This window comes from Bos mutus, chromosome 2, assembly GCF_027580195.1.
Source record: "Bos mutus isolate GX-2022 chromosome 2, NWIPB_WYAK_1.1, whole genome shotgun sequence".
Lineage (NCBI taxonomy): Eukaryota > Metazoa > Chordata > Mammalia > Artiodactyla > Bovidae > Bos > Bos mutus.
In genome coordinates, this window is record NC_091618.1 from 64717288 (window position 1) to 64730064 (window position 12777).

The window sequence follows — 12777 nt, forward strand, 5'->3', positions numbered from 1 at the left end:
TGTTCCACTGATTAAAAGATAAACTTTGGGCTTCAGGCCTTTCTGAGCTGTGTGCTCTGTGCCTACCTTTGTCCTCTAATTTGAGGTACAGTGGAACTCTGCAAAGTTAGTGAATTTACCTTTTATGAATTGTGTACATAACAAAGACCAAATAGCTTATTACTGAGGAATTTTTGAACTAATTTGTGCTAAGAGCTTTATGTAGATTTTCTCATTTCATCCTCACAGCATCCTTCTAAATTAGGAACTGGTATTATCTCCATTTTGCAGATGAAGAAACTAAAGAGCAGAGAGAGAAGTTGAGAAGCTTGCCTGAGATTACATGGCAAAAACAAGGCAAAGCTGCAGTCCAACCTTGCAGTTTAGCTATACAACCATGTACGCCTAAGCAGTACACTCAGTTGCCTCTTTATTCTTCTCTATTACCTTACTTGCTTAAATAGAATCTCTGAAATAAATGGATTTGCTTAGATTCAAAAGAGTCTTTGAATTTAGTTCATCATGCTCTACTGTTTTATTTTTAGTTGAAGTATAGTTGATTTACCATGTTTCAGGTATATAACAAACAGATTCACACACATACATATTCTTTTTCAGATTCTTTCCCATTATAGGTTATTATATTGAATATAGTTAGCTCCCTGTGCTTTACAGTAGTCCTTGTTTAAATTTTATACATAGTAGTGTGTATCTGTTAATTTCAAATTTCTAATTTATCCTTCCCACCCTTTCCCTTTGATAACCATAGTGTTATTTTCTATGTCTGTGAGTCTATTTTTGTCTTGTAAAAAAGTTCATTTGTATTATTATTTTAGATTCCACAGATAAGTATATAATATTTGTCTTTCTGTGTCTGACTTAACTTCATTTAGTATGATAATATCTAGGTTCATCCATGTTGTTGCAAATGGCACTACTTTGTTCTTTTATATGGCTGAGTAATATCCCATTTTATTTGTATACCACATCTTCTCTATCCATTCCTCTGATGATGGACATTTAGGTTGCTTCCATGTCTTGGTTTTGTAAATAGTGCTGCTGTGAACATTTCCGTTAAGAGTTTTTGTCTATTTTGGATATGTGCCCAGGAGTGGGGTTCCCAGATCATATGGTAACTCTAGTTTTAGTTTTTTAAGGAGCTTCCATCCTGCTCTCCATAGTGACTGCACCAATTTATATTCCCACCAACAGTGTAGGAGGGTCCTGTTTTCTCCACACACTCTCCAGCGTTTATTATTTGTAGACTTTTAAAAATATTTTCATTTATATATTTATTTGGCTGCACCAGGTCTTAGTCTCTGGGCACGTAGGATCTAGTTCCCTAACCAGGGATTGAAGCCAGGCGCCCTGTACTGGGCACACAGAGTCTTGACCACTGGACACCAGGGGAGTCGCCTATTTGTAGACTTTGAGGGTGGCCATTCTGACTGGTCTGAGGTCTGGTCTGATCTCATTATAGTTTTGATTTGCGTTTATCTAATAATTAGCAATGTTGAGCATCTTTTCATGTGCCTGTTGGCCTTGCTTTAATGTTTTGAACACTGAAAGCTGGAAGGATGCTTGACATCATGGCACAGAGAATCTTGTATACAAACCGAATGTTCATTGGGGTTATTTTAGATGCCTTCTTGCCTTTCCAGCTGTCCTTTTGATAAATCACTTTTGCCATCCATAGTTTAACATGGTCTCTTCCCATAATTGTCTTTTTCTCCCTCAACCAAGAAACTTTGGTTAAATTGGATCCATTCTGCCTTGAGAATCATTGAACCACTATACCATCCCATTAAAATCTAAAGTTATGTAAATAGAACAAATAAGTGTAGTGGATATAAACTAGCATTTATAAATAAGTGTAAATATAATAATACCTAAGATTGTATCCATATATAAGCATATAAATATAGTAAAACAAATCTATTATTAACATAGGGGAAATGGATATTGATCAGATATTTTGATCATAGAGATATCATGTATTACCTTATTTAGATGACAAATTTTCAGAATAATATACAAACCAATTATCTAGACTATATGACATTTTAATTATTTCTTGATCTGGCATTTTAATACTTTGCAATACTTTAGATTTGGGTTCTGAATGTAAAATAATTTCATCTATTAAATAAAGAAAAGCTGTGGAGATTTTATCCAAACGTCCAACTCAGAACTCAATTCTTTATACCCCGTTACTCCCAGTGAACTGTTACTTTGTAGAGCAGTCTATTCTGATGGGTGACTACTAGAATAGTTAGAAAAATTTTCCTTATCTTTTAAATCTTTATTTATTTGTTTATATTTAATTCTCCCCTCCACAGTTTCCCCTATTATTAACATATTAGTATGCTGCATTTGTTGCAATTAATGAACCAATGTTGATGTCGTATTAAGTACAGTCCATAGTTGATTCAGGTTTCCTTAGTTTTTACTGATGTCCTTTTTCTGCTCCAGGATCCCAGCCGGGATACTACATGACGCGTAGTTGTCATGTCTCTCTAGGCTCTGTGAACTGTGGAAATTTCTCAGATTTTCCTTGTTTGAGGACTTCCACAGTTTTGGGGAGTACTGATCAAGCTTACTGTAGGATATCCCTCTATTGGAATGTGCCTGATGATTTTTCTCATGATTAGACTGGAGTTATGGGTTTTCGAGAGGAAGATCACACAGATAGTGTCACTTTTATCATATCACATCATATCAAGGGTACATATTTTCTAAATGATTTATGGTTGTTGATGTTGACTTTGACCACTTGGCTGAAGTAGTACAGGTTTCTCCACTGTATCACTGGTTACTCTGGTATCTCCCTGTTCATAAGGTACTCTGGAAGGAAGTCACTATGCACAGCGCACAGTTAAGGAGTGGGGAATTATGTTCTCCTTCCTTTAGTGTACAATAGCTACATAATTTACTTGAAATTCTTTTGCATGGGAGATATTTGTTGCTCAGATTGTTATAGATTTGGTCACTGAAAACTTTCAGTTGTCTTCTATGCCCCTTTGATGTATGCCGTCTGTGTGTGGTTTTTAAGATGGTCCAGGCTAATTTTGTGTATTTCCCATGCCAGTCCTAGAACCAGCCATTTCTCTAGGAGCCTTGGTTGCTTTTATTGGAGTATGGTTTTAGACCAAAATCTGGGTGCTAGGTATGCTCTTCACTACTTTAATTTCTTAGGCTTTCTTGACAGAGCAAGGAAATATGTCAACCTGTGTATTTACACATATGTATAAATATTTTCATATTTACCACCTGAATCTGTATGTTAAATGTGAGTTCTTACTGATGTTTCCAACTCTAATCCATTATCACGTGGATCATTTCAGCCTTCTCTGTTTGCTTATCTGTACATCCTCACTCCCAATTGTGAGAAACCTGGCTCCCATCATCTGCCATCCATTTATTTACCTGTTTAATTCCAGTATACACGTATGGGCTTCCCTGATAGCTCAGTTGGTAAAGAATCTGCCTGCAGTGCAGGAGACCCTGGTTTGATTCCTGGGTTGGGAAGATCCCCTGGAGAAGGGAAAGGCTACCCACTCCAGTATTTTTGGACTTCCCTTGTGGCTCAGCTGGTAAAGAATCCGCCTGTGATGCAGGAGACCCTGGTTTGATCCCTGGGTTGGGAAGATCCCCTGGAGAAGGGAAAGGCTACCCACTCCAATATTTTGGCCTGGAGAATTCCATGGACTATATATTTCATGGGGTTACAAAGAGTTGGACACAACTGAGAAACTTTCACTTTCCCTGGAGAAGGAAATGGCAGCCCATTCCAACATCCTTGCCTGGAAAATTCCATGGACTGGGGAGCCTGGCAGGCTACAGTCCCTGGGGTTGCAAAGAGTCAGACACGACTGAGCAACTTAAACTTAACATACAGGTATAGCTGTATTAGAGTTGTTATTTGGTACTCTGTGGGAAACAACTTGATATTAACTAGAATACAGTGCTTTTGTGATTTCCTTTTGCCTTGCTGCTGCTACTGCTGCTGCTAAGTCGCTTCAGTTGTGTCCGACTCTATGCGACCCCATAGATGGCAGCCCACCAGGCTCCCCCGTCCCTGGGATTCTCCAGGCAAGAACACTGGAGTGGGTTGCCATTTCCTTCTCCAATGCATGAAAGTGAAAAGTGAAGTGGCTCAGTCGGGTCCGACTCTTAGCGACCCCATGGACTGCAGCCTACCAGGCTCCTCCGTCCATGGGATTTTCCAGGCAAGAGTACTGGAGTGGGGTGCCATCGCCTTCTCCATCCTTTTGCCTTAGTCTTACAAAATCTGTTCATTGCCAGAGTTATTTAGATCAGCACCTTTTTTCTCTCTCTTCAGTAAGATTGTTTCATATATTTGCAATACATTTATATTCTCTTCTTACCCTCTGTGTTCTTTCCTGGGACCCTCTGTCTTGTTTTTTTTTGTAGTTGTTTTGTTTTGCATACATTAAAGTTCACTCTTTGTGCTGTAAAGTTCTATGGGTTTTGTAGCCACCATTATAGTATCATACAGAATAGTTTAATTGCTCTAAAAATCGCCCATGCTTCTTCTTTTCATCCTCTTTGCAAGCCCCTGGTATCCACCGATCTTTTTATTGTCTCTAGTTTTGCTTTTTCCGGAATATCATGTACTTGGAATCATACAGTATGCAGTCTTTTCAGACTGGCTTCTTTCACTTAGAAACATGCATTTAAGGATCTTCTGTATGTTTTCATTGCAAGTCCTGTCTTCTTAACCTCCTTTAACCTGGAACAGGTCTCACCTTCAGTTATCTGTCATTTTATTGATTTTTTTTATTTTTGAGAAAAAATCCAAATCTGAGTTTTTATAGAATGCCCCACAATTTGAATTTGTCAGATTGTTTTCATATGATTAGATTCAGATTAGACATTTTTGACAGGATTACCATGTAGGTTGCAGGTTGACAAAATCACGAGCTATGGGTCAGTCTGACCTTCCCCCTGTTTTTATAAAGTTTATTGAAACACAGCCACACCCATTTATTTACATATTATATGTACTGCTTTTGTATTTCAGTGGCACTTAAATAGTTGTGACAGAAACCATGTGGCTCACAAAAACTAAAATATTTTTTACTGATCTTTACAGAAATAGTTTGCTGATCCCTAACATTGGTGATTCCTCCTCACTGCATCATATCAGGAAGCACTTGGTTATTGGTAGTATTTATGAACTTACCGGATCAGCCGTTTATTAGAGAAGAATTAAACTGAGGAATGGCCAGATGAAAAATATGCATAGGACAAAGCATGGGGAAGGGGGGTGGAACTTCCGTGCCCTCTTGGAGTGCACCATTCTCCCTGGTATCACCATGTGTTCAGCAGCCTGGAAGCTCTCGTGATAGATGTTTAAATCATTTGGTTAAGATGCTGTCTACTAGATTTCTCTGTTGTAAAGGTATCTTTTCAACTAATAAATAGTTGAGACCATATGTGTATGTTGTTTCCAATAGTTTTAGTATCTATTTTGTTTTTAAATTCATTTTTAAATTTTTTGGCTGCACCAAAACAGTTCCTCAACCAGAGATCGAACTTGTGTCCCCTGTATTGAAGCCTGGAGTTTTAACTTCAGGACTGCCAGGGAAGTCCCAGTTTTAGTATCCATTGATGATCTTTACCCAAATCTCTGGTAGTTGCAGTAACTGGGATTTTTTTCTAACTCTGTGACTCCTTCCATGTTTATTATCTAGCACTTTTTTCTGTAAAGAGGCACTCCCCTGGTGCCCCTCCTACTTAGAAAGGAACAGGATAGTTTTATAGTAGCAAAATCATAGCACATTATCACCTTATCAGAAAGGGACCATTCCTTCAATATAGTGTTAGGGTAATACTCTCTTGTTTGTATTACAAATGTACTATAGATTCCTTAGTTTAAATATTCCATAAATTTAAAACGTGAAATAATACTTTATCTTCTGTGGCTATGACTTAACAGAATGAAAATATAAGCAATGAAGAAAGTAATGCTAACTTAAGGATAGTTGGTGGTTACTTCTGGGAAGGGAGGTCGATGGTACTAAGGAAAGAAATCTTTGATTCCTGCCAAACATCAAAATGAATCAGCCATAGGAGTACTTATGTCCCCTTCCTCCAGAGCCTCCCTCCCACATCCCACCCTTTCCCAGCCTTCTAGGTTGTCACGGAGCCCTGGTTTGAGTTCCCCGAGTCGTACAGCAAATGTCCATTGGCTGTCTGTTTTATGTATTGGTAGTGTATATGCTTCTACAGCATCCACTTCTGTTAGAAACTTTTTCAGTAAAGTTGGAATAGAAGGGAACTCTCTACCTGATTAAAGATAATTGTGAAAAAAATGATACCTTTCATCATATTTAATGGTGAAAGACTGAGGATTTTCCTCCTAATATAAGGAACTAGGCAAGATATTTTCTTAGAAATTGCTTCTATTAAACACTGTGCTGGAAGTTCTAGCCAGTTCAGTAAGACAAGATAGAGAAATAAATGGATCCAAGTTAGAAAGAGGTAAAATTGTCATTATTCACTGGTGAGTTGATTATCTTTGTTGAAAATCCTATGGAGTTTATAAAAACACTACTGGAACTAGTAACTTGAGCTTTTAGCAAGGTTGTAGGGTATAAATGAATATATAAAAACTAATTATGCAATATACAGTTGGAAACTAAAAAAGAATAATAGCATCCAAAAAATTGAAATAGGGTATATTCGATAAGAGTTGTAAGACTTTTGCACTGAAAACTCTAAAACATCACTGAGAAGTTTAAAAAGACCTAGATAAATGGAGATATACTATGTTCATAGATCAGAAACCTCAATATGGTTAAGACGTCATGACTCCTCAAAATAATGTATGGATTCCAATCCCAATCAGAATCTCAGCAAGCTTTCTTTTTTCCTTCAGATAATGTCTACTTATTCTAAAGTCTATGAATAAGTTACTCTAACATGTTCAAAAATTATAAGGAAAGTAAAAAAGACATAATATATAAATAAATAATGATATAAATAAATCACAGAAAGAAATAAGTTGAAAGAGTTACACTATCTGATTTCACGACTTATTACTGTAAAACTATGTCAGGCAGGATTCAGTGGTATTGTTATACAGATGACATGTATATCGATGAAAAATAGTCCAGAGATAGTCTTATACGTATGTTTAATTGGTTTTTGATCACAGCATTTTAGGGGGAAGCTGTCATCTTTCTAAAAAGAAGCTGAAACAATTGGATATTCACATGCAAATAAATGAACTTGAACTCTCACCTGTTGCCATACACAAAAAATGATTTGAGATTGGTCAAGGCCTAAATTTAAAATCTGAAACTATAAAAACTTCTGAAAGAAAACATAAGAGAAAATCTTAAAGACTGATTTTGCAAAATTTATTAAAGTACAATGAGCCCCCCCCTCCAAAAAAAATCTAGCTAGGGTTCATCAAAATTAAAAACTTTTGCTTTTTAAAATACACTGTTAAGAAAATGAAGAGGCAAACCACAGACTTTGGAGAAAATACTTGTAAAACATATATTCAACAAGGAATTTGTGTCTAGAATAGTAGTAACTAAAGAAAGAAACCAAACTCTTACCACTCAAGTTATATGACATATAACCCAATTAAAAAAATGGGCAAAATATTTGAACATGCACTTCATCAAAGAAAATGTATGGACGACGAATAAGCACATTCGGTGATACTCATCATCAGTCTTTAGTGAAATGCAAGTTAAAACCACAATGAGAGCATAACACACCCACTTAACAAGACTGAAATAAGAAAGCTTTAGAAGTTAAAAACCAAGTTTTTGGCTAGGATGTGAAAGAACTGGAGCTTCTTATCTGTTGCTAGTGGGAGCGTTAAAAAGGTACCACTTTGGAAGATGATTTGGCAAATTCTTGACAAGTTAAACATACGAACCTACCGTACAACCCAGCCATTCCACCTGTAGATGTAATGAAAGTATATGTCTACATATGAATGCTCATTGCCGTATTCATAGCGGTATAAAATGGGAAACAACCTTTTTCATAAGGAAGTGTTTGTTCTTTTCCTCTTCCTCTTCAAGCATTTTTATATGTAAAGTTCACCTCACCAGAATGTGTTTAACATCTAATCTTTCTTTTCTTTTGCCACCGCAGAAGATACCAGCTTTAGTCCTACCCTTCTTAGTGTGGCAGATGGAAATTGGGAGGGCTGGTTTCTAGTCCTGGCTCTTGATACTTTGGGCTGATCGACTGCCTTCTTGGGACCTCAGTGCCCTAACCTGCTGATTAAAGGGATTAAATGATGCATTTTTACTCATGTCTGTTTTTGAGCACCTGCCGTGTGCCAGGCACTCTGTTAGGCTTTGGCAACATGATGAAGGAAATAGGCTGTAGTCCTCGCCCTCACTGGAACCAGTATTTATTAACATATGATGTGCCAGGCACTGTCCTAGGTTTTGGGAAGACGGGCCATTGTGTCTTAATCTCTAGGAATTTATGAATTAGTAGAGAAGAGAGACCAAACTAAGTAAACAAAGCTCTAATTGTAAAAAATGTTATGAATGAAGGAATATGAGAGGAGACCCCTATTTTAGTAGGGCTGTCCTGGAAGGCCTCTTTGTGGAGGTGACAGCTGAGCTGAGATCCACAGATGGAAAAAAACTACTCCTTTCATCTCTGTCATAGTCTCTTCTCTCAGAAGCCTAGACTTGTGAGGTCTAAGGGGGTGATTTGGTGTCCTGACTGTAGACATCTCTAAATGAAAATAGTTTCATGGCACTGTTTCTTCTGTACCTTAGTCCTTTCTTCAGGGAGTTTTGCTGTCTAGTTTAGGAAATACCAATGGCAATAAATTAAACAGATTTAATTCTTCTTTCTGATATTTAGTCAACACTTCTTTGGCTTATAATTCAAAAGTGAGAAACAAAAGATAAAATGAAGTTCTGTGCTCCGCTAAGGCTAAAACAGGTTTCAGATGGAGGTTGGGCAGGCGAATGTGGACTCCACAGACAGGTTTCCTTTGGCCTACAGCATTTTTTTTTCTTTTTTTCTTTTCTGGCTGCATTGAGTCGTAGTTGCTGCACATGGGATCTTCATTGTGGCAAGTGGGCTTGTTGCCCTGTGGCATGTCTTGCCTGGGAAATCCCATGGACAGAGGAGCCTGGTGGGATACAGTCCATGTGTTCACAAGAGTAGGATATGACTGAGGGACTAAACCACCACCAATGTGGGGATCTTAGTTCCCCAATCAGGAATCGAACCTGTGTCCCCTGCTTTGGAAGGTGAATTCAACCACTGGATAACCAGGGAAGTCCCTGCCTACAGTATTTTAAAAGTCAATACAATTCACCTAACCTCCCTCCCCACTCACCCTAGACTTAGTGTTTCCATTTAAATCTTTAGGTGACCAATTAGAATGAAGGGACTGCACCTCCTTTTATGGGATGCTTGCTCTTACCTCATGGCCCTCCTGTTTGCCCAGCCTCACTCATTCCTGTCATCTAGTTGGCCTCCTGTGATTGTGTTTGTCTAAGAATCATCTCAGCAGGTTTTCATTTTGAGTCTAAATATGCTTGGGACTGGCCGGCTGTGAGTCTGATTTACAGATGTGGGGCTGGGTGATTCTAGCATGTGGCAGGTGAGATCATAGCCCTAGCTGTGAACACACCTCTGTTACAAGATTCACAGGGAGCGTGCCCTCTCAAGAGTGGGGACTTGTCTCAGTAACTTCTTATTTTCCCTGTCCCTGGAATACTTGGTAGTGGGTACTTTAAATGCTTGTAACGTAAATGAATAAATTATATTTTAATTTTGGTATTTATTTGACCTTTAAAATTTGGGCTTTCCTGGTGACTCAGTGGTAAGAGAATCTTCCTGCAGTGCAAGAGATGTGGGTTTAATCCTTGGGTCAGGAAGATACCCTGAAGAAGGGAATGGCTACCCACTCCAGTATTGTTGCCTGGAAAATTCCATGGACAGAGCAGCTTGGGAGGCTACAGTCCATGGGGTTGCAAAAGAGTCGGACATAACTTAGTAAATAACACTTTTTCACTTTCACTGACCTTTAAAAGGTTAAATGTACTTGAACACTTTTCCTAATTCAGATGTGTAGGTTTTTAAAAAAGTTTTCTTTCGTAACACATTCCTATGGTTTTTAAGGATGAATATGTAAAAAGGAATACAGTGAAAAATCTCCTTCCCACTTCTGTTCTTTATCAGACCAGTGCATCATGCTCTCTCCCATGGAAGTATAAACAAAAGCAAATACATATTCTTATTTTTCCTCTCTTTTATTCAAAAGGTAGCATACTAAAAATAATGCTCTGCCTTATACCTGCTTTGCTCTTAAAAAATTTTTTTATTTAATTTTTGGCTGCATTAGATCTTTGTTGCTGCGCACAGGCTTTCTCTAGTTGCAGCACGCGGGGGCTACTCTCTAATTGCTGTGCACAGACTTCCATTGTGGTGGCTTCTCTTGTTAAGGAGCACCAGGCTCTAGAGCGTGGGTTCAGTAGTTGTGGCGCATAGGCTTGGTTGCTCTGTGGCATGTGGGATCTTCTGGACCAGGGACTGAACCCATGTTCTCTGCGCTGGCAGGCAGATTCTTAACCACCTGGACTACCAGGAAAATCTGCGTTCTTTACTCTTGACATATCTTGAAGATCTTACAATGTTAGTAAAGAGCTTCCTTCTCCTTCTTTTTTGGTTGTTTTACTGGTTGTTGAAAAATATGTTTAGTTGTTTGGACGTATTATAGTTTATTTAGGAAGTCCCCTCATTGAAAGATACTTGGATTTTCCCAGGCATTTGCTATTGCGAACAGTGCTACAGTTAGTACCTTTGTTTAAGTCATTTCATACACACACACACACACACACACACGAGTGTGCAAAGTATATTTCTATGGTAAATTCTCCAAGTGGAATTGTTAGGTCAAAGGATATATGCATATGTAATTTAGATATATGTTACTTAATTCCCTCTGTAAGGGTTGTAGTTTAATTAATTATAAATGAACACTAATACTAGTGTTTGAAAACACTGTTTTAAGAAAATTTTACAGTTTCTTTGCTGAGTTAGAGTAGTTACATTATAGGTTGTATGAATTTTGGTAAGAGTGATAAGATTGTTCCAGATCTTTGGTTTCTACTACTGACCCCAAGGGATTCTCAGATTCATGTGCTAAATGAACATCAACTATATAATAATGTTTCACACATACTTACTATATATTTCAAGTGTATGTAGATGCTATTGTATAATAAAATGCCAATTCTCTTAATACTATGACTATTTGAATATTTTATAATAAAAATACTCTTTATCTTACAGATATCCCTTTGAGGACCAGCCTCCCACCACCATTCAGAAATTATAAATATGGTAACCAATTTTTCTTATTCTTTTAAAACATATAATTTCACATTAGTTTTATTTTGAAGTGAATTTAAATTTGGTTTTCAAAAATGAGTTTGCAATCTGTATATACAAACCAATATGGAAGTTATTTAAAAATATAGGAATTCTAGTATATCGTTAAAGTAAATACTACTTGTGTCATCAAGTGGCGTATTTATGAGGAATAGCATGTTTGGAAAATGATTTGAAATGAATTTCTTTGTCAGGTAATCAGAAAAGGAGAAATGATTAAAGACTGGGAATTAAAAGAAGAGATTTAACATTTTAGATGTCAATAACTTGAGTATGTTGGCTTCCCTGGTGCCTCAGTGGTAAAGAATTCATCTGCCAATGTAGGAGCTGCTGCTGCTGCTGCTAAGTCGTTTCAGTCGTGTCTGACTCTGTGCAACCCCAGAGACGGCAGCCCACCAGGCTCCTCTGTCCCTGGGATTCTCCAGGCAAGAACACTGGAGTGGGTTGCCATTTCCTTCTCCAATGCATGAAAGTGAAAAGTGAAAGTGAAGTCACTCAGTCGTGTCCAACTCTTTGAGACTCCATGGACTGCAGCCTACCAGACTCCTTTGTCCATGGAATTTTCCAGGCAAGAGTACTGAAGTGGGTTGCCATTGCCTTCTCCAGCCAACACAGGAGAGGCAGGTTCAATCCTTGGGTCAGGAAGATCCCCCGGAGAAGGAAATGGCAACCCACTCCAGTATTCTTGCCTGGGAAATCCCATGGACAGAGGAGCCTGATGGGCAATAGTCCATAGGGCTTTTAGCAAAAGAGTCGGACTCTACTTAGCTGACTAAACAACAACAGCAACAACTTGAGCGTGTTACACAGTAATTTTATACATTGCAGTTACTGACTTTAAAATGTAGTAATAAGTCAAGAAGCTAGGTTTCATTATTCATTATAAAGATGTACAGTTATTAACCTTCAGGATATTGACACTCACCAAACTTTGGATTTGAGACTTCACTTGAGAATTACGATGCACCTAATAAATATTTCTGTTAATTGGCGCAGACATTTTAAAGCATAAATTTTTAATTACCCTAGATCATTTCTGGAGTGGTTTTTAATTCTGCTGCCATTTGGTAGAGCAACTTATGACATAAAATACTTTGAAATCACAATCTTCACCGTGTGTGTGCATTTTAATATTCAGAGATTAATTGTGAGGTCACAAGGGGTAGTCAAGCAGAAGTTAAAGGCACTGAGTCGAAAGTACTTTGATTTATTGGACTTCAAGAATTTACATACTAAATATTGAATAAGAGAAAGGAATAAAAAGCATGATTAAGTAAATATGAAACTTTTCAGTTCTGTCTTTCACAGCTTTCAAAGTGTCAAGCCTTGACATACAACCTTAAACTTGAATCTGTCTACAGATGCCACTTCAGATTGGCA

General features: G+C 37.8%; 1 protein-coding gene across 6 annotated transcripts in view; it reads left to right on the forward strand.

The window, feature by feature from the left end:
- The window catches only part of C2H2orf76 (chromosome 2 C2orf76 homolog), a 105573-nt gene that overhangs the window by 72311 nt on the left and 20485 nt on the right, over positions 1-12777 (forward strand). For all 6 annotated transcript variants that reach the window (XM_070389344.1, XM_070389363.1, XM_070389348.1 and 3 more), the window contains one exon: positions 11299-11349. In XM_070389344.1, the coding sequence (XP_070245445.1) occupies positions 11299-11349 (51 nt within the window). The remainder of the gene's footprint in view (positions 1-11298; positions 11350-12777) is intronic.